The sequence below is a fragment of the Oryzias latipes genome, chromosome 1 (assembly GCF_053564925.1).
Source record: "Oryzias latipes strain Hd-rR chromosome 1, Olatipes_Hd-rR_3.1".
NCBI lineage: Eukaryota > Metazoa > Chordata > Actinopteri > Beloniformes > Adrianichthyidae > Oryzias > Oryzias latipes.
Window position 1 is genome coordinate 43767299 of NC_136237.1, and position 27144 is coordinate 43794442.

Here is a 27144-nt window from a genome sequence, read left to right on the forward strand (position 1 = left end):
TCACCACCATCATCACTGTTTCTCCATCTGCTTCCCTGCATTGATCTCCAGAACATCCATGATGTGTTCCTCTGATGGATTCATTTCTGATCCATCCCATGTGTTCCTCTGTAGTTTCCTTAACTCTGAACATCTTCCTTCTTCTCCTCCATTCCTGATCCTCTCACTCTCAAAGATCTTCCTAAACCCTCAGAAACTCTTCTGTCACCTCTCCTAAAGTCTTGATAGGTGATGACAGGTTGATGGGTTACATTTTATTTGTCACCTAAAGGCAAATGACAAAAACAGTTAGTCTACTGGTTCACATGAACCCTGTAGCTGTTTTTTTCCTACTAGGCTATCTTACTGAATGCTCCAAAGGTTCTTTTGTTCTCCTTGCGCATTGGACCTTCCTCATTTTGGTGGGCTGGTCTTGTACTTTCATCCAGCTCAGTTGGGAGAACTTCCTCTCCCCAGGAGACACCACGGTGCTGAAGCTCAAGTGTTGTAGAAAAAATTCTGAACTGATGGTGCTTTTGTTTACAGCAAATTCCCAGTCGTCAGAGGAGGATCCTGGAGGAAGCCCACGAGCTGAGTGAGGACCACTACAAGAAGTACCTGATGAAACTGCGCTCAATTAACCCTCCCTGCGTCCCCTTCTTTGGTACAGCCTGACTGGTCTGTGGACCTCTTGAAGCCAGACGGCAGCTTACGCTGGGACATGTCTGTGTCACAGGTATCTACCTAACAAACATCCTGAAAACAGAAGAAGGAAACCCCGACTTCCTGCGCAGACATGGAAAAGACCTGATCAATTTCAGCAAGAGGCGGAAGGTGGCCGAGATCACAGGAGAGATCCAACAGTACCAGAACCAGCCATACTGCCTGAGGGTGGAGAGCGAAATCAGGGTCAGTGTGTGCATGTGTTACTTCCTACCTGTGGAAACCACCTTTTCTAAGCTGATTGTCTGTTTTGTTTGTGGTGCAGAAATTCTTGGAGAACCTGAACCCGATGGGGGACCTGTCAGAGAAGGACTTTGCTGATTATCTGTTCAATAAGTCTTTAGAGATTGAACCTCGAAACACTCGATCCCTGCCCCGATTTGTAAGTGTAACCATGGTAACGTGATCTGGAGAAGGATTCGGCTGAATCTGAACCTATCTCAATCCTGGTCTAGGCCAAGAGATACACCTGTCCTCTGAAGAGTCCAGGGATCCGCCCAACCTCAACAAGGCCCGGCACCATGAGACACCCAACACCTTTGCAGAATGAGCCCAGGAAGATTAGCTATAGCCGCATACCTGATAGTGAAGCGGAGGGTGGGGCAGTCTCTGCGCCAAACTCCCCCCGGACCCCCTTGACTCCGCCTCCAGCATCAGCTGCTTCCAGCTCCACAGATGTGGGCAGCGTCTTTGACTCGCCGCAAGGGCCCAGCAGCCCCTTCCATTCCAGTAAGACACGCCCACCAACATCCTATTGAGACTTCTCGCCAAAAATAAACTAACCACTCAATCAGCGAGGCTGACCTTCCCACGTCACAGCGCCCAACTCCACCCATAATCCCTGCTTACATGGTCAGGTCACATGACCACATTTTAAATCAAAATTCTAACATTGGTGGGGGGGTTTATGGTTAGGTCACTGGTGAGTTTATTTGATAGAATTAGCAATTTGACGTGCTAACTCCTCCCACAAAGTCTCTAAAGCCTTTGCTAATGTTAGCTCCCGCCCACTGGGCGCTTGAGGACATCAGAGTTTACCTGTAACACCTGCAGTTTGACTGGCACAGACATGAGCCTTGAGTCTGACTCCTCCTCCTCACCTGTCTTTCCTTTTCACTTCTCAGCCTGCGACAGCATCTTCGCTGTCATCTCTCTGCCTCGTGGCCCACGTTAGTATGACCCACTTGACTGTCATCCTTCCACCTGTCAGAGCGCCTCAGGTGTGCTCAGCAGCTGGGCAAGCTTTTAGGAGGCTCGCTGATGCACACCTCATGTTAGCAGACAGGTGCATGTCTCAGGTGTGCGTCATCTGTAGTACCTGTCCATCTCCATGGAAACCATCGTCCTGTCAGTGTGTCGGACCACAAACAGCTGATCTGTCAGCTTGCCTCTCCAGCTGTGGTTGAAGACGTTCATTCATATTTCCACTGCTGACATTTTATCCCCCCTGCAATGCATTCTGGGTTGTTTTGGGGTTGTAAAAGATAAACACTTAATGTTAGCAGCTCTTCACAGCTTTGAACGGATCTTCATTAGAACCAGAACCACAGTAGGGTCCACTAATCCTTAGGGGTTAAAATAGATGTTGTGACTGAAGGAAACTGGAATGAGACCTGGACACGAAAGGTTCTACGGGTCAGAACCTTCCAGAAAAGTTCTGGGACTTCAGACCAACAAGATTTTCTGCAGGTTAAACTTGGTGTTCAACCAGCTGGCTCCCAGAATGCATTGCTTCCAGTATTGTGAGGTGCATGTGGCATCACCCCCCCCAGAGCCCCCCCCGTTCTAACAGCAGTTCTGTGTTCCGGCTCGTCTCAGGGTCCTCTTCCGTGTCCTCCATAGTCAGTTTCAGTCGGGGGTCTGAGGATGCTCCGGTGCCCCCCCCAGTTCCTCCTCGCAGACGACCCGAGTCGGCGCCTTCGGAGTCATCCCCTTCCAAGGTAGGCCCCCCCATGACAATCAGCCATGTCATCCTTAAGAGTTGTGGTCAATGCTCCGCCCCTTTCTGTCCCTCAGGGGGTTTCAAAGTTGGAGAGCCCCCCTGCTGTTCCTCCACGCCAACCCACCTACAAGCTCCTCCCCCCCCGTTACTCCTCGTCGTCTCCTCCTGACAGCCCCCCCTTGCTGCCACCTCGGGAGCCACTCAGCTCCCCTCTGCACCTCCTCCCTCCTCCCCAGGGTCGGTCCCGTTCTGACTTGGTTTCTCAGGCTTTCTTCCCAGCCACTCCCCCCCCTTCAACAATTTCCACCTCTACACCCCCCACACCTATCACCCCCATCTCAAGGAAAGTACTTTCCTCCCCTCCCCTCCCTCCGTCTGTAGATGGCCCCCCAGTTCCACCCCGTCACACTGTTCCCAAACTGCCTCCAAAGACTTACAAGAGGGAGTCTCAGGGCCACACCCCCCTGCTGGACACCCCCCCTGCATTATGAGTGTTTTTGTTAAGGGGAGGAGCTTGAATTGGACAATGTGGATTTTAATTCATGTGCCCTTATTCTGAAGGCCCTTTCAGAACCTCAGAGAAGCATCGCCCGATTGGTCGCTTTCATTTCCGTTTGTGAGCCGGGCCCATGTGACCATTGGACTTCTGTGGAGACGGACCAGAACCGCAGAGGTGCTGTGATGGTTCTAGTGGACCTCTTTGTTTTTGTGGTGTTGATGAACGAACTTGATGTTTGCCTTTGACAAACAAGGGAATAAAAAGCTGCAACAGCGAGCCCCCCCTCCTCTCTGTTCATCTGCCCTGAGCAGCTCGGTACGCTCCGTTTCCATGGTGACTGACACCCCCCCAAATCACAAAACTGTAGACTTCAGCCAATTGTTTTCTCTTAAGTTGGGGTCAATCCAATTTCTCCCCCAGCAAATACAAGAAGGGGGGGGTGACATGTTTACGCCTCCTCAGCCCGGGTGGAGGACAGCCGGAACTGAAGGGGGGGGGGGGGGTCTGCTTGGAGCAGGAGATGCTTGAAGTGGTGGTGGGGGGGGGGTCTGCTTGGAGCAGGAGATGCTTGAAGTGGTGGTGGGGGGGGGGGGTCTGCTTGGAGCAGGAGACGCTTGAGGAACTGGTGTTTTAGGAACAAATAAATGTGAAATAATAAAAAGCATCAAATGTTTTAATCCACTGTAGCAGAAGGCTTTTATTCTGAAATGATCACTTAGCAATACTCAATGGGGCGGGGCTTTTGACAGCGGCTCAGTCTGAGTCCTGAGCCTCCGCATGCTCCTGGTGGGCCCGGAGCAGCCTTTGGACGCGGTCCAGAATGACCTGGTTGGAGCTGCTGCAGTCCTCTGATCGGTACGGCGCCTTGATGGTCAGAACCCCCGCCACCCTCACCTCCTCCTCCACTTCCTCCACGGGAATGCGGTTCTTTCTCAGCCAGCTGCACACCGCCACCCTCTTCCTCCTCGTCTGCTTGGCGTCCAGGCTGCAGGGGGGGGTGGGGTTAAGGAAGGACCAGATGTGCTCCCCCGTCTCCCCGCCGCCATCCTGCAGAAGCTCCACCTCCTCCACGGCGTGGCCCATGACCACGCACACCGACGCTCTGCTCTCCACCAGGTTCACCAGGACCAGGCTGGAAGGACAAGATCAGATTCTGGATGTGACCGAATGACGGTTTCTGCAAACCCACAGTCTTTAAGACCCGCTGTGTTCCTCAGAGGGAACCTGCAGAAACTCTGGCCGCCGCCCAAAACCCAACATCTGCAGCTCTGACTTCCATATTGAAGTCCAGCTGTAATGGATGGTGTTCCATCAGATCAATAATCGGGCCCCACAGCAGAGGGCGGGCTGGGCCCGGATCCTAAATTAGAAAACCAATTGGTGAAGTACTACAGCCAAACGCAGGGACAACGAGGATATAGGCTCCGCCTCTCCTGGTTTCTGAGTGTCTACTACTGGGGGGGCAGAAGACCTCAAATATTTCTTTAATAATTTCCATGGCCGTCATTATTTAGAAGCCCACATCCCTGAAATGACAGACTGGTCATCGTCCCCCGTCCCTCTGCAGCAATGGACTCTTCCATCAACAGCTGGTCGGCAGCAGAGACTAGGAAATTCAAAAAAGGCAGTAATGGAGCTGCTGTAAAAAAGAAAAGGCAAAGAAATTTGTTTCCAGATTTCTAAAAGTGCAGGAAGACAAAAAAAGGAAAAAGAACTCAAGAAGAGAAAGTCGAGAAAGAGAAAATGCTGTGAGAACATCCTTTTGTATGAGGTCTGAGGTCTTTCCAGGTATCGTAGCCACTCCTCCAGCTTGGGGGTTACTGCCCCGAGTGCTCCAGTTACCACACACACACACACACACACACACACACACACACACACACACACACACACACACACACACACATATGTTCTAATAGAACCTTGTTCTCACATTTAGTCCATTACATCAAGCTCAAGGCCCCAACTGACAGTGTGCTCAGTGAATGTCTCAGACAAGACCCAAGGTGTAGATCTATCACACCAGACAAGACCCAAGGTGTAGATCTATCACACCAGACAAGACCCAAGGTGTAGATCTATCACACCAGAGGAGTAGGCTGTTCACCGCTTTGGGGTTCCTTTCCTGAGGAATGAGCATCATAATACTTAATACATAATGGGTTCTGCGTGGGTAGAACCTAAGGCTCTAACGGACAGTGTGAAGAAAAGCATCCAGCTCTGGTTCTACTTTCCCATAAATCTGTTCGGTCGGCGCATTTGTGCACGCGGCCGTCAGAAAGAGGAAACAAAGGTCAGAAAGGACCCGTGAGGTCCAGTTCGGACAGTGCGCGTGTCACCTGGCGGACACGGGGTCCACGCTCAGCAGCCATCCGCGGTGCTCCTGTCGTCTGGTCTTCACCTTCACCCGTTTGTCCACGTGACGGAGCCACAGCCGCGGCCCACACGCGCGCCACCCGCCCTGCATGGCTGCAAACACGCGCTTCCGCCTCCCGAACGACGGTCACGAGGCGGCACAGACAAAGGCGAACGCTGAGCTGCAGCGACACCAAACCAAGCGGCGACTCTGGCGGGGGAAGGGAGGCGGGGCGGGAACCAGGAAGTAGGAAAACGCAGCAGTACCGCCCTTGGCCAGAGGGGGCGCTGTTTAGCGTGAGCACTGGACATGTACAAACAACAAATGCAGAATAAAACAATATTTTTTTTAATGATACAGAAAAATAAAATAAAATAAACACAAGACATTAAAATAAAATAAAAAATAAATTAAAAGTAAATTAAAAAAAAAAAAAAAAAGGGGGGGGCTTACATAGACACTGTAATGATTCTTAGTTTAGGGGGCTATCAAAAAGCTGCAATTTACATACAATACTTTGAAGTTTCATAGCAAGTTTGTTTTCCATGAAATTTACAGATGAAAAAAAAGAGCAGAGTTCTTTGTGAAACGTAGAAAAAAAAGGTTTGATTTTAAGGAAACGACATTTATGTATATAGAATTTACCCATAATAATTACAACATTCAGAATAAGTTCTGTGCTTTTGTTTTCTAAAATAAACCCAAAAATAATGTCCTTAATAGAAAAGTCTGCTAAAAGTGGAATCTTGGGGAAAAGCCAATAATGTAAACTATTCCAAAAGACATCAGAATAAAAACATTCAAAGAAAAGATGCTCAGTTGTTTCAATCTCCACATGACAAAAAGAACAACAATTTTCAGGAATTCCAAACCGTTTTCTTAATAATTCCTTGGACGGGTAAATACCTGAAAAAGTTTTAAAGTGGACTTCCTTGGCTTTAGGAGGAATGGGGAGTTTTAAGTATTGAGTTTGTATTTGTTTCTTTTTTGAATTATTAAAATATTGGGTTATATAATTTGGATTTGAGATGTAGGGAAATGACGTTTCATTCAAATATTCTCTGATTTGATGGTTTGGGAGTTTGGACGTTGCTATATTGTGTCCATTAATCAGAAGCTTGGGGACAGTAGGATGTCTGTAGATGTCATCATGAAACAGATCAGAAACTGATCAACAACATTCTGAGGAATGGCCTTAATAATTTTTTCAAAATCTTTTCTATTCGTTAGTGAACCATATTTAGCTGTGAAATCGTCAACAGACATGAGAGTGGCATTGTCATTAAGAAGATGCATTAAAGACCAAATTCCATTTTCAAACCATGTTGGAACAAAGATGGATTTGTTTCTGATAGTGATGTATCTGCAGTTCCATATGGGAGTGTTGTCTGGACTGGAATGATGTTTAGAAATGAGTTTCCAATACATGAAAACTTGCTGATGAAAAGACGAGAGTTGAATGGGAAGTTTCTTATTGTCAAAATCACAACTGAGTAAAAATTGGAAAATATTTTATTAGGAACAATGAACCAAATACTATTTTGATTCCTAATAAATGATTTTAACCAGTTTATTTTTAAGGTGCCATTAAGGCTGTTAAAGTCTATGGCTTGTAGACCTCCATCTTCATATTTTTTAGTCAGCGTACCTTGTTTAACATAGTGTGTTTTCCTTTTCCATATGAAGTTAAAATTGACTTGATTAATAGATTTGATGGCTTGTTTAGGGACACCTATAGAATAGGTGGGATATATGAATCTGGATATGCTTTCAATTTTGGTGAGGAGAATTCTACCAAAAATAGAAAGATCTCTCTGTGCCCAGTTATTCAGCAGAGTCGAACATTTCTCTAGTTTGTCCCAAACATTCAGTTTTTCCAAATCTGTTTTGTTTTTAGTTATATGCATTCCGAGGTATTTAACTGTGGATTTAATAGGAATATTATAAGCATTCAATAATGTACATGGTTTAATGGGTCAGATCTCACATTTGTTTAGGTTCAATTTGAGGCCTGAAGCTTTTGAAAAGATGTCAATAGTTTTAGGAATCTTGGGATGTCATGAAGATTATTCAGGAAAATTGTTGTATGGTCGGCTAGTTGGCTTATTGAAAATTCAGCATTTTCAACTGACAGCTTACCAAAGTCAGTATTTGTGATGAGCAAAGACAGCATTTCTGCTGCTGCAGTGAATAGAAGAGGTGAAATGGGACGACCTTGTTTTCTACCTTTGTTGATGTTAAATCTGTGAGACGTCCCCTGAGGTAAACAAACACAACTACTGGTTTCATAGTGAAAGGTTTTAACTGTATTAACCCTTGTGCTATCTTAGATGACCCCACCCTTCCATTGACGTGTTCTCCCTACCATGACAAAGGTGGATAAAGGTGGAAAGATTTCATGTAATCCATGGACACCAGTGAGGATCACAAATAATTGAAGAAAAAAGGTTCAGAGCACTGTCTAGTGGGTCTAGATGACCCAACTCCCAATGTTAAAGTGCCTAGGATAGAACAAGGGTTAATACATTTGTTACCAAAACCAAAGAATTGCAGAGTTTGAAACATGAAATTATGCTCAATCATATCAAAGGCCTTGTAAAAATCTAAGAATAGAATAAAACCGTCTGTCTCTATGAGATGTTCATAGTCAATCATATCCAGAACAAGGCCTAAGTTATTATGAAGTGAGCGACCTTTAATAAAACCAGACTGCGTTTCAGAGATTATGTCTGACTTGAGTCTGTTTGCAAATATATGCGTTAGAAGTTTACAGTCAGTATTCAAAAGAGTTATAAATGATCTAGACATGTTGGGTCTTTACCCGGCTTGGGAATAAGGGTGATTACACCCTGTTTCATTGTATGTTAGAGATCCATTTTGAACTATTTCGTTAAACATTTCAAAAATTAAATCTTTGATTTGCTCCCAGAAGAATTTATAAAAGTTACTGGTCAGTCCGTCACATCCTGGAGCTTTATCCTTGGACAGACAGCTTACAGCTTCTCTAATTCCTGCAAAGTTATTTCTGAATCACAAGAGTTTCTAAAATTGTCATCAATCTTAGGAATCAAACCTTTAATTGTCTGGAAAAAAGTATTATTGTGGGATTCAGAATAAGATGACGAGTACAAATGACTATAAAATGAGCTTATTTCTTTAGAGATCATTTGAGGATCAGAGCATAATTGATTATTAATATGAAGTTTCTTTATAGCATTCTTCTCTTGCCTCTTCTTTTCTACATTACAGAAATAGGAAGTACTCTTTTCACCAAGCTCCACCCATTTTGCTCAGGATCTGATGAAAGCTCCTTTTGCTTTTTTAATATAAATATCGTCAAGAGAACACTGTAAAATACTTCTGCGCTGTTTATCATCCTCACTGAAAACAGGCTTGGAACAAATTTGATTTAACTCAGTCAAAATTTCAGTTTCTTTTTGCTTATAATGTTTTGCAATTAATTTGCTATGTTTAATGGCAGTTTGACGTACTTTGAATTTAAAGAATTCCCACTTATCAGTGTAAGATTTTAGGGTTGAATCCCTATTTATTGTTTCTAATAATTCCATAACAGCATTACAGAAAGTTTCATTAGTGAGAAGTGAAGAATTAAATTTCCAGTAGCCTCTTCCAAAGGATTTTTGGATTTGAGAGCTGACATTAAGTTCAATCAAACAGTGATCAGTCAGGGGAGCTGCTGAGATGTTAACGTTTATTTTGTTTTGTAGAAGGTTATTTGAGACTAGCCAGAAGTCAATACGAGATTTTGAAGATCCATTAGGCTTGAACCAAGAGAATGTTTGTCTGAGAGGATTTTTGATCCTCCAGGGGTCAGAAACATTAAGATCAAGACAAAAGTCCCGTAAAGTTGGATTAATATGATGGGTATTGAACTTTGAGGGTCCTCTATCCAGTCATTCATCTAGAACCATGTTATAATCACCACCAATTACTACAGTATTTGTACAGTACTTATGATTGAGACGTTTGATATGTTTTGTGATTTTTGTTCATAATCATTTGTTTTGACTAGGAATATTATAACCATAGACATTGCAAAGGATCAGAAAACCATCATCAGTTTTAAGAACACAGATGAGCCAGTGGCCGTCATCATCAGAGATACGGGGAACCACTTTGATGGACAGTTTTAAAGAGCAAAGCAACAGAAGATTTGTTTGTATCGTGACAGAACAGGATTCTATTTAGACCGGAACTGTTGGTCTGCTTTAACAGAATGAGTTTCCTGCAGTAGAATGCAGATGGCTTTACATTTTTACAGAATAGGAACATAGATTTTCTTTTGACATCGTCTCGTAAACATTTAAGGAAACAAAGTTAAAATTAGACATGAAACACAAAAAAAAACAATAACACAAAAATGAACAAAAAGTTATTTACTTAGCTAGTTACTGAAGGTGAAAGTGAGCGGTTGGAATTCAGATCCCAAACAACATTGTAACACAGAACTAGACCTCAAACTTTTAGAAAAAAATACTTTAAAACTTATAACTTTCAAGTTAACAACAACAGAGTTTCACTTTCCTCTGTGAACTTAAGGTGTGGAAAAAACGGAGCAAATGAGGTTTATGCTTTAAACAACAAAGCATTTATGATAATTAACTCCAAACGTATAAAGAAGAATAAATAAAACCAGCTAGTCTGGAGACAAACGGACTCCATTAGCGTTCCCGATGTGGCCCCGATAGCAGACGTTCTGTCCCGCAGCTCTCCTTTCTCCATTTTGGGCCAGACAGCAGCTCTTGATTCTCGGTCGGATTTGCAGAAATCCTGCTTGAAGAAGATTCCCATCTCTTGACAAACCTTTGCATCCTTAGAAACCGTCCAGAAGATGTGGCGGTAGTGCCTCATGGAGAACTGGATGAGGTTTTGCCGGTGCCTCCCGGTTTCTCTCCTCCAGCCGATGTTCTGTGTCCACAACCATTTCCAACAGCGAGCTGTGCTGTGGCGCCATCTTTGACCGGATCTCCAGGACTTCTTGTGTTTTCCTCGCTTTTTTCTTTCAAACCTTGTAGTTTCAGGTTCCAGCGCCGTTAATATCGCTCCATCTCCACCACCCTCTCTTTAAGTCATCATTTTCTTTTTTCAGCACAGAAACTTCTTTTTCCAGATTTTCCACTTTGGATTTCAGTCCTTTATATCAGCAGCGTTTACCTCAGTGATCTTCGTCAGATTAGCCAGAATCACAGAGTTTTCCCGAAGTCTGCCGTCAAAGTCGTCAAATCTCGCCGTCAGTTTTTCGATGGCGGCAGTTAATGCTGACAACTCGGCATCACTTTTGTTAGAGACGACCACCTTGTTAGGTGGAATGGAGGGTTTGGTGGGTGTAACCGGGGTTTTCCTTTTAGCAGACAGCGAGGATACTTCCATGGCGTATTCGTGGTCATGTGTCGTCATCTCTGGCTTTTTGGATGTGGCAGTTGGCTTCTCCGATGCAGGCTTTTCCCGTGGCATTCTAGGTGCTCTTAATATTGCTGTTGTTGTTTTTCCCACTTCGTTCTTGTCTCTTTACAGTGGTAAGACTTGAGAGTAATACAGAAAAAAGCAAAACTAGTTCAGCAGTTTGAAAATGAGGTCAAAAGGGATATTTTGGGACCGGACCGTCTTAGCTCACAAAAAGTTGACCGCACGGACCGCCATCTTAGCTCAGTCTTCCTTTAAGTTTGTAATTTATTTGTGTTTATTTTTGCTTAATGAGGGGGCGTGGTTTTGTGACAGGTGATGATCGCGATGGATTCTGGTAACAGAACTCCGTTGTTTTTTAGAATTCAACGATACTTCTGAAATATCACCAAGTATTCTTTGGGAAGCAGCAAAAGCAGTCATGAGAGGGAAAATCATCTCTTATTCAACGCATAAAAAACGCAAAGAGAAAGAAGATTTATTAGAATTAGAAAATAAAATAAAAACCCTGGAGACTGCTTATGCTGCTTCTGCACAGGAACACATACTGGGGGACCTGAAAAATTTAAAGCTGCAGTTAAATGACATCATCAATAAACACAATTCCAGATACAAAGGCTTCGACTGGAAAGATATGAAAACTCAAATAAATCTGGCAAACTTCTAGCTAATCAGCTTAAAATTAATAAAGAAAAATCAACAATCACTTCGATTATGGACCAAACAGGGAATGTCACCCATGACCCGGTAAAAATTAATAATGCGTTTAAAGACTTTTATCAAAACTTATACACTCCACAGATCAATCCATCAGAACAAAGCATCAACTCATTTCTCAACAATATAAACCTGCCCAAGTTAAACGAAGATCAAATCACAAATTTAGACTCTCCGCTCTCGTTGTCTGAGCTTCATGAAGCTCTGTTACTTATGCCTAATGGTAAAGCACCAGGGCCTGACGGCTTTCCTGCAGAGTTTTATAAGGAATTCTGGGAACAACTGGCACCAACGTTTTATAAAACGGTAAAATTTATCAATGAAAGCCAATCTCTACCACCTAACATGAACTCTGCCAACATTATCCTTCTTCTAAAACCAGACAAAGACCCCACGAGTCCTTCAAGCTATCGCCCCATTTCTTTAATTAATGCAGATGTAAAAATTATCTGCAAAGCACTAGCACAGAGAATAGAAAAAGTCACTCCTCACATAATTGACTTTGATCAAACTGGATTCATCAAAGGCAGACACTCGGATGACAATGTCCGCAGACTCGTTAACATAATAGACTATGCCACCATCAAAAACCAGGAAATGACCATACTATCATTGGATGCTGAAAAAGCCTTTGATAGAGTAAATTGGAAGTTCCTCATTGCTGCCCTCCATAAGTTTGGGTTTGGAGAATCATTCATCAATTGGATCAAAATATTATATCACAACCCCAATGCATCAGTTAGAACTAATAAACAGACTTCCAACAGGTTTTTTCTTGGAAGAGGAACTAGACAGGGTTGCCCACTCTCCCCCTCTCTTTTTGCAATATTTATCGAGCCTCTAGCTGCAGCAATAAGACAGAATGAGAGTATTAAAGGAATTAAAACCAAACACAGCCATCATAAAATTAGCCTCTATGCAGATGACATATTACTGTTTTTAAGTAATATACATTCTGTAAATGAAACGGCAACAATCATTAATGAATTCTCTTCTATATCAGACTATTCCATTAATTGGAATAAATCTGTTTTATTACCACTGAACAGTAATGCGGAGCAAGGACTCACAATACCAGTTAAATCAGGCAATATAAAATATCTAGGTATTTATTTTTCCCCCAAAATATCAGAACTGGTGCTGCTAAACTATACCCCATTACTGAAAAACATACAGGACGATCTAACACGCTGGACCAACCTGCCTCTGTCCCTTATGGGCAAGGTAGCCACGGTAAAAATGAAAATCTTACCCAAAGTTAATTATCTCTTCTCAATGATTCCCACACAACCGCCATTAAAATGGTTCAAAACATTAGACTCATCCATATCAAGCTTTCTATGGAACAATAAACCTGCAAGAATTAGTCTAAAAACTTTAAAATCTGCAAAAAGCTGTGGAGGATTAGAATTACCTAACTTCCACAATTACTTTCTTGCAAATAGATTACAATACATCTTAAAATGGTTAAAAAATAATCCAGAAACCAACTCATGGTTAGACTTGGAACAGGCGTTATGTGGAAAGATCAACCTGTCAGATCTTCCATTTATTAGTCAAATAGTTGAAAAAACAGGATTGTTTCAAAAGTATTAATATAAATGCCACTTTAACAGCCTGGTGGGAATTTCTCAAAATATCAAAATCATCAATTCAACCGTGCAAAATGACACCCATCTGGAACAACCCAGACATCCTCATAAACAAAAAAATTATCCACTTCCCAGCTTGGCAAGCAGGGGGCATAAAACAACTAGAGCACATAATTATTGATAGAAGATTCATAACTCCCCAGGAACTTCAAGACAAACATGGAATATATAACTTCTTGGAATATCAGCAACTTAAATCAATTATTACTAAAAAGTTTAAATACAGAGACAACGATTTAAAGCTACCAGATGTAGTTACCACTCTGATCAATTTCTCAATGAATAAAACTCTCTCCAAAATATACAAACTTTTATGTAATTTAGATAACAATATTTCACTTCCGACAACAAATTGGGATGCGGATTTGAGCATCAGCACAGATGAAAGTTTTTGGTCAGAACTTTGTCTAAACATCTTTAAAATGACAAAAAATCCAAATCTGCAGCTAATCCATTTCAAAACTCTTCACAGAATTTACTACACTGGACAGAGGATGTTCAAGATGGGTCTCAGTAACTCAGACATTTGTCAGCACTGTGACAGTAATCTACCCGACAATTACATGCACGCACTATGGTTCTGCACGCCTGTCCAGGCTCTCTGGCAGCAGGTATGTGCCGATCTATCAGTCTGGCTTAAGGTTTCAATCACAGCTTCACCGTCACTTTGTGTGCTTGGTGACATGAGTGCCATCGATGTAGAAGGAGGATTAGGCTCTATCATTTTCATAACTCTTTGCATTGCTAAAAAAACTATTTTAATAAATTGGAAAAGCAAAAAAAATATAAATATAAGTCAACACAGAAATCTGCTGCTTGATCATATCAGCTTGGAAAAAATGTCAGCCCAAAGTTCAAGTAACTTTGAAAGAATTCGGTCTCTCTGGTCTCCCATAGCTAACTCCGTGACTTAGGGGGTGGGGGGGCATGGTCGTCGCTGCTCCTTGCCCTTCTGCCGTGTGCCGGGGTGGGGGTCGGGGCCTCCGGTGCCTGGCCGGGGGTGGTGGGGGCTCCGTTGGTCGGGGGGTCGGGTCCGGCGCCTGGGTGGGGCGGCCTGGGGCGCTGCGTGGTCCTCTGGGCTTGGGTGTGGGGGTGCGTGGTGGGGGGGTGGGGTGGTGGTCTGGCTTGGCTTGGGGGGGTGGTCCCTTTGCCTGTGCTGGGGGGGGGTTGGCGGGGGGCGCGGCTCGGGGGGGGGGGCCCAGCGGCGCTGGATGGGCTTCCCGTCTACACCTGGGGCTGGGATCGGCCCTTCCCTGGCTCTGGGGCGGGACGGGACAACCCTCTTGGGGCCCCCGATCGCTCTGGGTGTCATCCGCTTCGGCTGCGGGGTCTGGGGGTGGGGTGGGGGTCTTGTCGGCCCTGTCCTGTGGGGGGGCATTCTGGGGGAGGGGGGGGGGCACTATTGGTACGGGGCAGGGGGGGTTGACGGGTCGGGGTCTCCGCTGAGGCCATCGGCGGTTTCCCCGGCCGGTTGGCTGCCTCGGTCCCGTCGAGGCCTGACCAGAGCTCTTCTAGGGCCGGCGTTTGGGGGTGGGGGCCTGGGCTTGCTCCGGGGGGGGCCGGCGCTTTCTGGCTCCCCTCTCTCTGTGTTGGGGTGGTGGTGCTGGGCCTGGGGTGTCTGCGCCTCCGGGGGTGGGGCCCCGGGGCTGGGTGGGCCTGGCCCCCTTGCTGGGGGGGGGGGGGGGGGGGGGGGGCGGGGGACGGCTGTTTGACCACCGGGGGACAGTCTATCATCTGTCCCCAACTTACCCCCTTCCTCATATAACCTCATAATAGGGTCAGGGGGTGGGGGCTTAGCCTGCGATGAGCCTTGGGGGGGGTTTACTAGGCAGTGACCCCCCTCCTGTGGTTGCCGTATTGAGTGGGCCCCCCCTCTTTCGGTTTTATTTGCACCTTAGACATGTAGGGCCCTTGGTAGGGGGGGTGCTTGGACATCACTGCCAGCAAGCAGCGGATGTCCTCCTAGCACCCTACCCGCCAATTTTAACCGCACCTTAGACATTTAGGGCCCCTTGGTGGGGAGGGTGAGGGGACGTCACTGTGAGTAATCAAGAGACGTCCCCTTAGTGCCCTACCCTCCAATTTTAACCGCACCCCCCTTAGTACACACACCCCTCCCCCCTCAATATATACATCCCAACATAAACACACACACATGCACACACACACTCTCTCAAACACACATACACGCACACACATTTTGCAAGGAAGGTGGGACCTAGGACCATCTGTCCCCTGCCTCTTCCCTGGTGGGGGGTACGGGCCCCTTTGCAACGGCGGCTGTGTCCCCGGGGTGCTGGCTTCCTGGGCCCGGCGGTGCTCTCTCCGCGCGGTGGGGGGGGTTCACATTACATCTGAGCCGGGGGTGTTCGTGTCCCTGGGGGGTGGGTTCTGGTCCTTGCTCCTGAGTGCTGGGCCCCGCCAAATTTCCAACTGTGGCCGAGCCTGGTCGGGCCATATTTACAACACCCCTTGTGGGCCCTCTTTTTTCCCCGGGGTTCCCCCCTTCTGGGCGGGGGCGGCGGGCCCCTGCCTCGCTCCTCCCTGGACCAACCGTGGGCCGGGCGGGTGGCTGCCTGGAGTGCGGAGTGGGTCTCCCTTGGGGGGTCCTGGCCCGTACCTGGGGTTGGGGCGGGGGGATGCCCGGAACTCCTGGGTGGTGGTGGGGTGCTCGTCTGGGGCTGTGGGCGTCCTTCTCCGGTGGGGCCCTGCGTTGGGTTCTCCCGGCGCGGCGGGGGGGCTGCTCTCCTGGTTGGGCTGGGGCGGCGCCCTCTTTCCCTCCGTGCCTCCCTGCTCTCTGGCTCTGGGGGCCTTGCGGCGGCCCTGCTGGCCCTGGCCTGGGTGGCGGGCTTGGTCGCCCGGGCGGCGGTTGTTCCCTGCCGGTTCCCGTGTGGCGTTGGGGGGAATCCGGCTGCCGCTGCTGGTGCGGTGGGGGTCTTGGGGTGGGGATGGCTGGGCACTCTCCCTCCTTCTTTTCACGTTCCACCATCCATTTTAGAAGAACATAAACACTCACCTGAGCACAGGTGTTAGCTCAACAGACTGAATGACTGAAATATTTCACACTAGTTGGTTTTAAGGCATAAGTATGCGTGTGAACACTATCTGTTTTGTGTACATGTCGACAGGTGGACATTTTTGCAACTAACAGGTGTGTTTATAACATTTGAGTGTGTGTGTGGACAGGCTCCGCCCTTTTTTTTTTTGTTTGTTTTTTATTTTACATTTGAACCTTACCATAATGATTAACAACCAGTAAACTTGTTGCTTTATGCTGCTTCATGGTCTTATCCCCCTTCCCCTCCTATTATCACCCCCTACCCCCCCTCTCTCTAACGTCCCTCTCTCTTCTTCCCCTCTTTCCTTTTCCGTCCGGTCCAACACCAAAGATTTTCAGACATGTTTGAAATTAATAAAGTTTGGCCTCAATTACAAAAGGGGTTTATTCAGACATACCTTTGGTTTGTCTGAAGATTAATAACCCCTCTTGTTAAAGTAAAATATGTCCAACCCAAGAGGCCCTCAGCTCTCATCTGTCTGCCTAGCTGTTGGACAGGACAAGTTAAAAAAAAAAAAAAAAAAAAAAAAAAAAAGAACTCCGTTGTTTTTTAGTTTTTTTTAAAACATTTTTTTAAATTAGAATTTGAAAATATTGCATACATATCCACATGTATACAATAGAAAGATAATAAAGATGAAAAAAAATAAAAATAAAATTAGGATGGCAATATATATATATATATATTTTTTTTTTGATGTATTTTTATATATATATATATTTTTATTGAACAATTGCAACATACAAAACAAGAAAATGCAACATTTATGCACATTTAATGTACAATAGAATTCTGAATACAGAACAAATGTGTTACATTCTTTAAAAAATACTAATTATTAATAATAAACACAAAAGGGAAAAAAAATAAAATGGAACAAAAAAAATAAAAAGAGAAAAGAGAAAATGCGAGAGTAAATCTATGTCAGCAGTCCAAAAGAATTACAGATGCTAATTGTTTTTTGAGCTTTTATATTTTTTGAAGCAGAAATTAAGTTTAAATATTGCTGCAGTTCCAGTTTGAACACAAAGAAATCAGGTTTTTTATTGTAAAATTTTCTTTTGTCTATATGAAATTTAGCCATAAATAATACCATGTTTACACAAAAGAAAGCATCACGATCTCTGACATCAAAGCTATGAAAACCAAAAAGTACGTTTTTATAATAAAGTTGTATGTCAGCAAAAATAGAATCGGTGATAAATTTGTGAATGTTTTTCCAAAATCTGTATGTAAATTCACAAAACCAGAATAAATGAGATCAGGTTTCAGGTTGTTTCTGGCAAAAAGTACAACTGGTGTTTATGTCAGCCCTAAATTTAGTTAAATAATGCTTTGCTGGATAAAATCTGTGTAGTAGTTTAAAAGAGATTTCTTTGAATTTATTTGTTAAGAAGTATTTTTGTGGTAAAGACCAGACTTTTTTCCAATCAATGTTAGAAGTGAAATTAGCCCAATAAAAGGTAGCTGATGGAACAGAAACTAAATTATCTTGAAACAAATGTGTTTCTGTAATTTAATGAGACTAAGGAACTTTGAGCAGCACCAATAAAAAAACCTTTCCAAAAACTATTAACATACATACATTAAAAACAAATGATCCAGTGATTCTATAGTGACGTTCCATGTCCCAAAAGCCAAGTTCCATGACCAGGGTTTGGACTTTGACTTCCATCCAAACCACATTGCATCCGCCCCCTTACCTATAGACCTGTTGTATGTGTCCTATGCCCCAACTTGGGGTAACAGGCGGAAGAAGAAAACTAATTAGTCCAAAACAACAACATTGAACTTTTTGGCTTTTGCTAAACAAAAAAAAGTGATTTTCATTTAACAGTCTCTAATACCTCTAGTCTTTAGTGAAACAAAAGTTCAACAGAACCGGAAGACATAAAACAAAAAAGAGAATTTCAGATGAAAGAAGTTGGTGTTTTAAATGAAAGATTAACCAGGGCTCCTAACTATTTTCTTAATATAAAACTGAGAATTCTAACATTAAATGGTAAATTTTACTGAAATGTTTATCTGGAAAACAATATAAATTGTAATGAGATGAATTATAGAAGCATAGTAATGAAGACTTCTCACATCTTAGAAAAAATATCTTTTTTGTAAGTAAAGGTAAATACTCTACTTAGATTTGCTATAATGTGTAAACAAAGTGTCTTAAATCAAATGTTAATATACCAGCAAACTTTAGAATAACTAGAATAAAAAACCTATTTCAATAAAACCCTATGAACTCTCATTGACATAAGTAACTTACCTCCATGTAAATATTTCACTCTACAGTGACTCTAGTCCCGTTGATGTATCCCACATGGTCCCTGTAGTAGACGTTCTTCCCTTCTGCTCGGACCGCTCAATCTCCATCAGACGGCCGCTCGAGCATCTTGGTCTGCTTTACTGAAGTCCTCCTTGAAGTGGATCCTCAGGTCTTTGCAGGTCTGCAGTTCTTGGTGATCTTCCAGAAAGCATCTCTATGGCGTCTCGTGATGAACTGCAGGATCACCTGGGGATGTCTTCCTTCCTCCCTCCTCCCCAGTCGATGAACCGTGTCCACCGTCGTGTCCATCACGTCTGCCCACTGTGGTGCGATTTTGGACAAGATTCCAACCACGTGTTCTCTGATGTTCTCCTCATCTTTTTCTTTCAAACCATGAATCTTTGTCTTGCAAATCTTTATCTCAGCATCGTTCATCTCAACCAGCCAGGAAATGTAAGCCACCAGTAAAGTGTTTTCACGCAGCAGACTTCCAAAGTCAGCCTTTCAATTGCAGCCAAAACAACGTCATCCGACCTGGAAGAAGACTCCTGTCCCGCTTTCACCTGACTTTTCGTGAGGGACTCACCATAGAGCTGCGGATGTTCCCGTTTTCTCAGCTTGAGTCAGAGGCCATGCAGTCATGCCTCCTCAATAACATCAGCCTTTATATTGTCTGGATACGATTGGAACTATGAATTCACGTGATTTTTTATATAGTTTCTGGGGGTGTAATGATACGCTAAAATCTCAATTTGGTTTGGTTCAGGGTTTCATAGGGCTCGGTTCAGTACATTTCAGTTTGGTACTGATGTTTAACAAATCTGCCTGATATAAACTGCAATTTTATTGTTATTTATTGTGTGTGTTTGTGTGTGTTTTGCTGCCGGACACCTGAATTTCTCCCTTGGGAGATTAATAAAGTTTTTATCTATCTATAAATCACCCAAACAGGAAGACTCAAAAACCTGTTTTACTCATAATTATTTATCGCCCCCCCGGCCCATATTCAGAATTTTTAACTGAGTTTTCCGACTTCCTATCGACTATTGTCTTAGATTCTGATCAAATTATAATATTAGGGGATTTTAATATTCATGTTGATGACCCCAGTGACTGTCTAGGAAAGGCTTTTGCAGCTTTATTAGATGATGTTGGTTTCACCCAAAGTGTGAATGAACCCACTCACTGTCATAAGCACACCCTGGATCTTGTTCTAACCCATGGTATAGAGATCAGCCAGCTGAGTGTCCTTCCTCTTAACCCCATCATTTCTGATCACTTTCTGATTACCTTCCAGCTTACACTGGAACATCCTTCTGCCCCAGTGAATAAGAAACAACTTAGAAGAACCTTAACTGACCGTTCTGTGTCTGAGTTTAAACACACAGTTCAGCCAGTACTTAGTGATATTCTGAGAAAATACTCTGAGTCCAGCTCCCATAGTATCAGTCCTAATATAAATGACCAGTTTGTTGATGATGCCTTACAAGCCCTCAGGAGTACACTCCATGTTGTTGCCCCCTTGAAACCTAAGTTCGTCAGACAAAACCGAGTAGCACCGTGGTTTAACGCTGAAACTCGTTCTCTTAAACAAGAAACCCGTAAGTTGGAAAGAGAATGGCGCCGCTCCGGTTCAGAGCAGTCTCTGGATATCTGGAAACATAGCCTATTAAATTATAAAAAAGCTCTGCGTAGAGCTAGAAGCCAGTACTATTCAACCTTAATATCAGAGAATGGAAACAACCCAAGATTTCTTTTTAGCACTATTGCTAGATTAACTCGCAGTCAGAGCTCAGTAGAACCACATGTTCCTGTTTCTCTCAGCTCTGATGATTTTCTTACATTTTTTGATGGTAAAATCTCAAATATTAGACATAAGTTAAATCAAGTTATTCCTACTATCAGCCCAGAACAGGCTGAAGCGGTAGAAGTGGAGGCATCCATAGAAACCTCTGTAACATTAGACTGCTTCACTGCTGTGGATCAAGCGGAAATAGCATCAATTATTACGTCCTCCAAATCCTCAACGTGTCTGTTAGACCCAATTCCCACTAGACTTTTTAAAGAAACTTTTCCCCTAATTAATTATCCCATATTAACAATGATAAATACCTCTCTGGAAACGGGTTACGTGCCACAGTCTTTTAAATATGCAGTTGTTAAACCTCTACTGAAAAAGCCCAGCATCTTGGCCAACTATAGACCGATATCAAACCTCCCCTTTATTTCTAAAATCCTAGAAAGAGTTGTAGTTAAGCAGCTTTACTGCCACCTACAGGACAACAGCCACTTTGAAGACTTTCAGTCGGGGTTTAGACCTCACCACAGTACGGAAACTGCACTAGTTAGAGTCTCTAATGACTTGTTATTGGCCTCAGAAAAGGGACTACTTTCTATTCTGGTCCTGTTGGACCTCAGTGCAGCCTTTGACACTATCGACCACGGTATTTTACTCCATAGATTAGAGCAGGACATAGGGATCAGAGGATCTGCTCTCCAGTGGTTTAAATCCTATCTGTCCGATAGGTATCAGTTCGTTAATGTAGATGGCCATTCCTCTCAGTGCACTCGAGTCAACTATGGAGTCCCACAGGGCTCAGTCTTGGGACCGATCCTGTTTACACTTTTTATGCTACCCCTAGGAAACATAATCAGGAAACACAGCATTAATTTTCATTGTTATGCCGACGATAAGCAGTTGTATTTATCCATGAAACCTGACCAGAATGACCAGATAGAGAAACTGAACGCCTGCATCAGTGACATCAAGACCTGGATGACAATTAATTACCTCCTCTTGAACCCAGAAAAAACTGAGGTCATTATACTTGGTGCTAAAAACCTGAGAGATGCTCTGTCTGCTCAGATAGTCTCCCTGGATGGCATAAGTATAGCCTCCAATTTCACAGTTAGAAACCTTGGGGTTTTATTTGACCAGGATTTATCATTTAAGGCTCACATATCTCAGGCGTGTAGAACTGCCTTTTTTCACCTGCGGAATATTGCTAAGATCAGAAATATACTTTCTAAGAGTGATGCTGAAAAACTCATCCATGCATTTGTTACGTCGAGGCTGGATTACTGTAACTCCTTGTTAGCAGCGTGTCCTAAGAGTTCCTTAAGAAGTCTCCAGCTTGTTCAGAACGCAGCAGCTAGATTGTTAGTAGGAACTAGCAGAAGAGATCACATCACTCCTGTGTTGGTTTCACTTCACTGGATCCCAGTTGATTCTAGAATCCAGTTCAAGATCCTCCTGTTAACCTATGTCGTGGGTCCCACCAGGGAATGATTGGGCAGAGGCGCCAAGGTGAAAGTATTCTTGACTTTAATGCAAGAACAGAGCACACCAATTGCTCCACAAAGGTTAACCAACATAGACTTCTCCAATCCAACACTCCAAATTCTCCTCTCAGACTCTCCAACTTCTCCACTCAGACTCCCACACTGACAGCTGTATCTGGTTCTCTTTTAAGTGGTAAGCCCCTCCTCCTGGGCGTTGCTCTCCATCAGTCTAAAGAGAAAACAGGGAGAAGTGTTTGCATTGTTCAACAACATAAATAAACATACAGAAATAAACAGTTTCATTCAACTAAACATTCTGTGTCGTGTACAGAAAAATAACAATAATCATCAATAAAAATAAATACAAACAGTGACCGATGCGTCACATGACCCAGGGTGTCCATGACCACTTCCGGGTTACCGGGTTACTTCCGGGTAAACAAACCAACGTTAATGTTGGCGTCGTGTGTGCCTCGTGTTAATGTATGCATGGGGATGGTGAGTCGGCAACCTAGTGTGCACCCAGGGCTACCTGCAGAGGGATAGGGACGGAATGAAAAGGGTAAGCTGATGTAAATGACGTGTTACCGGGTCCGAGCGTGAGCGTCTATGCGCACGTGTGTATGTGTGCGAGCGTGTGTGCATGCGTGTGCGCCTGCAGCGGCAGCTGACGGTTCTACACCGTCACATCATCCCCCTCCTCTGGGAGATTGGCGATGTGCGGCAATCTGGACAGGAAATCTGCCACTATGTTTTGTTTTCCGGGACGGTGACGTACGTTAAATTTGTACGGCTGAAGCGCCAGATACCAGCGCGTAAGCCGGTTGTGGTGGTCCTTCATGGTATTTATCCATGTCAGGGCCCTGTGGTCTGTCTCAAGGTCGAATTCTCTGCCAAGTAAGTAGTACCTCAAGCTATCCAACGCCCACTTAATGGCAAGTCCTTCCTTCTCCACAGTGGAGTACCTTGTCTCTCTCGGCTGCAGTTTCCGACTGAGGTACAGGACTGGTCGCTCTTCACCTGGGTCTCCCTGAGCCAGGACAGCACCAAGTCCGACTGCTGAGGCATCCACTTGGACGAGGAACCTTTGATCAAAGTTAGGACTCTTGAGAACAGGACAGGAACACAATTTATTTTTCAATGCTTGGAAAGCCTGTTCACACTCATCTGTCCAGGTCACGGGGTTTTTCTGCCTCTTCTCTGTAAGGGCAGTGAGAGGAGCTGCCATGGTGGCGAACTGATGGACAAACCGCCGGTACCATCCAGCTAACCCCAGGAAGGAGCGTACCTCTTTCTTGGTGCGTGGTCGAGGGCAATTGCGGATAACTTCAACTTTATCCACCTGCGGACGCACCTCACCACCTCCCAGCAGGTACCCCAGGTAACGGGCCCACTCACACTTGCTCACGTTTAAGGTCAGGCCTGCATTTTGTAGTTTCCTCAGGACCAGACGCAGGTGATCTAGGTGTTGCTCCCAGGTGTGACTGTAGATCACCACGTCATCCAAATAGGCTGCACTACAGTGGTTACATCCCTGCAGCACCCTGTCCATCAGCCGTTGGAACGTGGCTGGTGCTCCATGCAGACCAAAAGGCATAACTGTAAACTGAAACAGTCCAGCAGGTGTTTTGAACGCCGTGTATGGTCGACAGGTGTTGCTGAGAGGTACTTGCCAGTAACCCTTGCATAGGTCAAGAGTGGTGATGAAATTAGCAGCCCCGATCTTCTCCAGCAGGTCGTCAATCCTCGGCATTGGATATGCGTCGAACTCCGAAACGGCGTTCAGTTTCCTGAAGTCGATGCATATCCGCAGTGAGTCGTCTTTTTTGGGAACGATCACCACCGGACTGCTCCACTCTGAGTTGGACGGCTCGATGACACCTAGCTCCAGCATCTTCCTCACCTCATCGTTCAGCCTTCCCACCAACTTCTGTGGTACCCGATAAGGCCGTTGCCGGATTGGTCGTCCATCTTTGAGCCGTATGGAATGGCTAATGAGTGTAGTTCTTCCTGGCTGTGCAGAAAAAAGAGATGGCGTTTCACGAAATAAGTCCATTATCTGTGTAGTCTGTTCCGGAGGTAAATGTGACAGAGACGGAGGGGTTGAGTGAGTCAGTGCTCCCAGATCAGAGTCCAAGTCTTCCTCGGTCTTCACAGCTCTGACTAGCAAAGACTTCTCTGTTGGATGGTTAGCACCTTCCTTCCACTCTTTAAGTAGATTCACGTGGTATGTCTGCTTTTCTTTCTTTTTGTCAGGATGGTGCACCTCATAGGTGACAGGTCCCATCCTGCGGAGAATGGTGTATGGCCCTTGCCACTTTGCCAGTAGTTTGCTGGTACAAGAGGGAAGAAGTAGCAGAACCTTCTGACCTGGTAGGAGTTCACGGTGACGGGCCTGCTGGTCGTACCACGTCTTCCGACTCCTTTGGGCCTCTCGTTGGTTGACTTCTGCCTCTTCCCTGTACTTTGCCAACCGTTCTCTCATCTCCAGGACAAACTGGATCACACCCCTTTCTGAGGTCTTTGTGGATTTGGCCTCCCAGCTCTTCTTGAGGAGATCCAGTGGGCCTTGGACATCCCAGCCATAGAGGAGTTCGAATGGTGAGAAGCCTGTTGAAGCTTGTGGGACTTCCCTATAAGCAAACAACAGGAATGGTAGCCAACGATCCCAGTCCTTCCCTGTGTCACTCACGAACTTCTGCAGCATCCTCTTCAGGGTCTGGTTGAAACGTTCCACCAAGCCATTGGTCTGTGGGTGGTACGGTGTCGCCTTGATGGCAGTGATGCCAAGCTGCTGTTGGAACAGTTTCATCAACCGAGAGGTGAAGTTGGTTCCTTGGTCTGTCAGAATTTCATCCGGTATTCCTACTCTGGAGAAAAACTGAATTAACGCTCTCATGACTGCAGGAGCTGTAATGGTGCGCAGGGGAAAAGCTTCTGGGAACCGTGTAGCATAATCACAGACCACCAGGATGTATTCGTGACCGCTACTGCTCTTAGGTAAAGGTCCAACAATGTCCATGGCTATTCTCCTGAATGGAGTAGAAATTATAGGAAGTGGGTGTAGTAATGCTCTGTCAGACTTGTGTGTTATTGCAGTTTTCTGGCAGGTAGGACATGTTGCACAGTACGTCTGAATGTCAGTGTACATTGATGGCCAGAAAAAACGTGAACTGACCCGCAGATAGGTTTTGTGACGACCCAGGTGACCCGCCCATGGGAGTGTGTGCGCTAAGTGCATGACGAGTGGCCTGCAGGTGGTTGGAAGAACTAACCGTAGGTGTTCACCTTCAGCTGCATACAGAACATCAGCAACAATAAACCGCACATTCCCCAAACATTTGTCACTCTCTGTTGTCACCTTGGCAAACAATGGTTTTAAAGTTTGGTCTTCTTTCTGCAAAGCCGAAATGTCAGCTGGTATGTCAAATGTTTCTGCTGTTGTTGTGATCTCAGGATCCAGCAACTTAAGTTTTTTCTCAAACCGTCTTTGACGACGGGATTTCCTGGGCATTTCTTTGCCTCCATCAAAGAAATCGTCATCCAAACGTGGAAGACTTTGCATTCCCGCTTTAGCCTGAGCTCTAGTTAGCACAGGTGCTGAGACAGTAACAGCTAGCTCATCATTAGCTTTAGCTGTTTCAGTAGCCTCATTTAATAAGTCCCCCAACATAGGTAAATCACACCCCAAAATTAAATCAACAGGTAGGTTCTCTACCACCCCGACAGTCAAAAGATAGGATTGTTCATTTATGGTCACTGTTACATCCGCTTTTGGGTACAAATGTTGGTCGCCATGAACACACACAACACTTGTTTGCCTGCTATAATCAAGTCCACCAAAAGGGATTAAACTCTGTTTGACCAGAGAAAAAAAACTGCCCGTGTCCAACATAGCAGTAACCTGCTGTCCGTTCACAGTCACCTGTTTAAGTGGCTGGAAAGTGTCTTTGTCCATGTGCACAGGCCCTGCTCCTGTGACAGTCTCTGGCCTGGGTGCGTAGCAAGCACCTGTGAATTTAGTCTTGCGGATTGGACATACGGAGGCTTTGTGACCAATCTGCTGGCAATAGAAACACACAAGGTCCTTACCCGCCGCTCGCTGGTTAGGTGCTGGGTTGGTACCTTGCGTTGCCTGATGGAAGTCTCTCCGTGCAGGTCTCAGTGGAGCGGTTTGAATGGGAAGACGCTGATCCCCACCAGACGGCCGTGCAGACGCTCCTCGTCGAGCGTTGAGATACTGCAGCGCAAGCCGGGCAGCGGTGAGGCCATCCTCCGGGTCGTGCTCCTTCACCCACGTCCTCACGTCAGCTGGAAGCACACGCAGCAGCTGCTCCAGGATGACGATCTCCCCGATCTGCTCCTTGCTGTGTTGCTCTGGGCGGATCCAGCGACGGTAGAGGCCCTTCAGGCGGTGGTATGTCTCAGTCGGATTCTCCCCAGATGGCACCACAGTAGACCGGAACTGCTGACGGTAAGTCTCTGGCGAGATGTCAAATTTTACCAGGAGTGCGTCTTTCAGGTCCTTGTAGATGTGGGCTTGCTGCTCGTCCATTGCTGTGTAGGCCTCCAACGCCTTTCCGGACAGCAGTGGCACCAGGCGACATGCCCACTCAGTCTCTGGCCATCTCCACGTCCTGGCAATCCGTTCAAAACGTAGCAGGTAATTTTCAATGTCCTCACCTGTCTGATATGGAGGGACCTTTGGCTCCATGTAAGGTCTCCAATCAGGTGGCTGTAAACTGACTCTGCTCTGTGGTTGATCTGACCAGCTGGAGTCCTCTGCAGCTGAGCTTGGTCCAGCGGCTTGGGGGCTGGTGTTCAGCCTTCGACCAGAATGGTCCTCAGCCCTGGAAAAAGAGGCTTCCAAACCTTGGAGGGCAGCGATGAATCTGTCTTCCCGCTGCTGCTGTCCATGGAGGAAGTCCCTCATCATGGCCGCCAAGTCACTTTCTGGGCCTTTGGTCAGGCCTGGAGAGCCACCGGAGGCACCAGGATCCACCACCTCCTCCTCAGAGGATGAATTGGACAACAGAGGGACTGCATCCGATGTTGGTTCCATCTCCTCCTTCTGGGAACGCAGACCTCTGTGTCTCACCTTTTTGCGGCCAGCCATCTGCTTATCCCACTTCTGACACCAACTGTCGTGGGTCCCACCAGGGAATGATTGGGCAGAGGCGCCAAGGTGAAAGTATTCTTGACTTTAATGCAAGAACAGAGCACACCAATTGCTCCACAAAGGTTA

The 27144-nt window shown here is 45.3% G+C and overlaps 2 protein-coding genes and 1 long non-coding RNA gene across 9 annotated transcripts in view; 2 read left to right on the forward strand and 1 right to left on the reverse strand.

The window, feature by feature from the left end:
• Positions 1-3419, forward strand: part of sos1 (son of sevenless homolog 1 (Drosophila)) — a 28164-nt gene extending 24745 nt beyond the window's left edge. For 2 of the 7 annotated variants that reach the window (XM_023953478.2, XM_023953480.2), the window contains exons 17-23: positions 526-643; positions 716-888; positions 968-1084; positions 1158-1431; positions 1827-1871; positions 2521-2642; positions 2719-3419. In XM_023953478.2, coding sequence (XP_023809246.1) covers positions 526-643; positions 716-888; positions 968-1084; positions 1158-1431; positions 1827-1871; positions 2521-2642; positions 2719-3135 — 1266 coding nt within the window. In that variant the 3' untranslated portion in view covers positions 3136-3419. The remainder of the gene's footprint in view (positions 1-525; positions 644-715; positions 889-967; positions 1085-1157; positions 1432-1826; positions 1872-2520; positions 2643-2718) is intronic. The other 5 variants (XM_023953482.2, XM_078949355.1, XM_023953483.2 and 2 more) reach the window with 3 other exon arrangements.
• A 395-nt stretch (positions 3420-3814) lies between these two features.
• On the reverse strand, positions 3815-5729 carry gemin6 (gem (nuclear organelle) associated protein 6). Its single transcript, XM_023953492.2, has 2 exons — positions 5483-5729; positions 3815-4275 (listed from the first exon to the last, which is right to left on the reverse strand). The coding sequence occupies exons 1-2, from the start codon at positions 5608-5610 to the stop codon at positions 3897-3899; spliced, it is 507 nt and encodes a 168-aa protein (XP_023809260.1). The 5' UTR covers positions 5611-5729; the 3' UTR covers positions 3815-3896.
• Positions 4866-5667, forward strand: LOC144992579 (uncharacterized). Its single transcript, XR_013656648.1, has 2 exons — positions 4866-5149; positions 5182-5667. It is a non-coding gene; the product is annotated as an uncharacterized LOC144992579 (long non-coding RNA).
• Positions 5730-27144: the final 21415 nt, after the last annotated feature.

Coding starts and splice junctions, on each gene's coding strand:
- gemin6 (XM_023953492.2), bottom strand. CDS start 5,610: ATGCAGGGCGGGTGGCGCGCGTGTGGGCCGCGGCTGTGGCTCCGTCAC. Junction 4,276..5,482: donor GTGGACCCCGTGTCCGCCAG/GTGACACGCGCA, acceptor TTGTCCTTCCAG/CCTGGTCCTGGTGAACCTGG.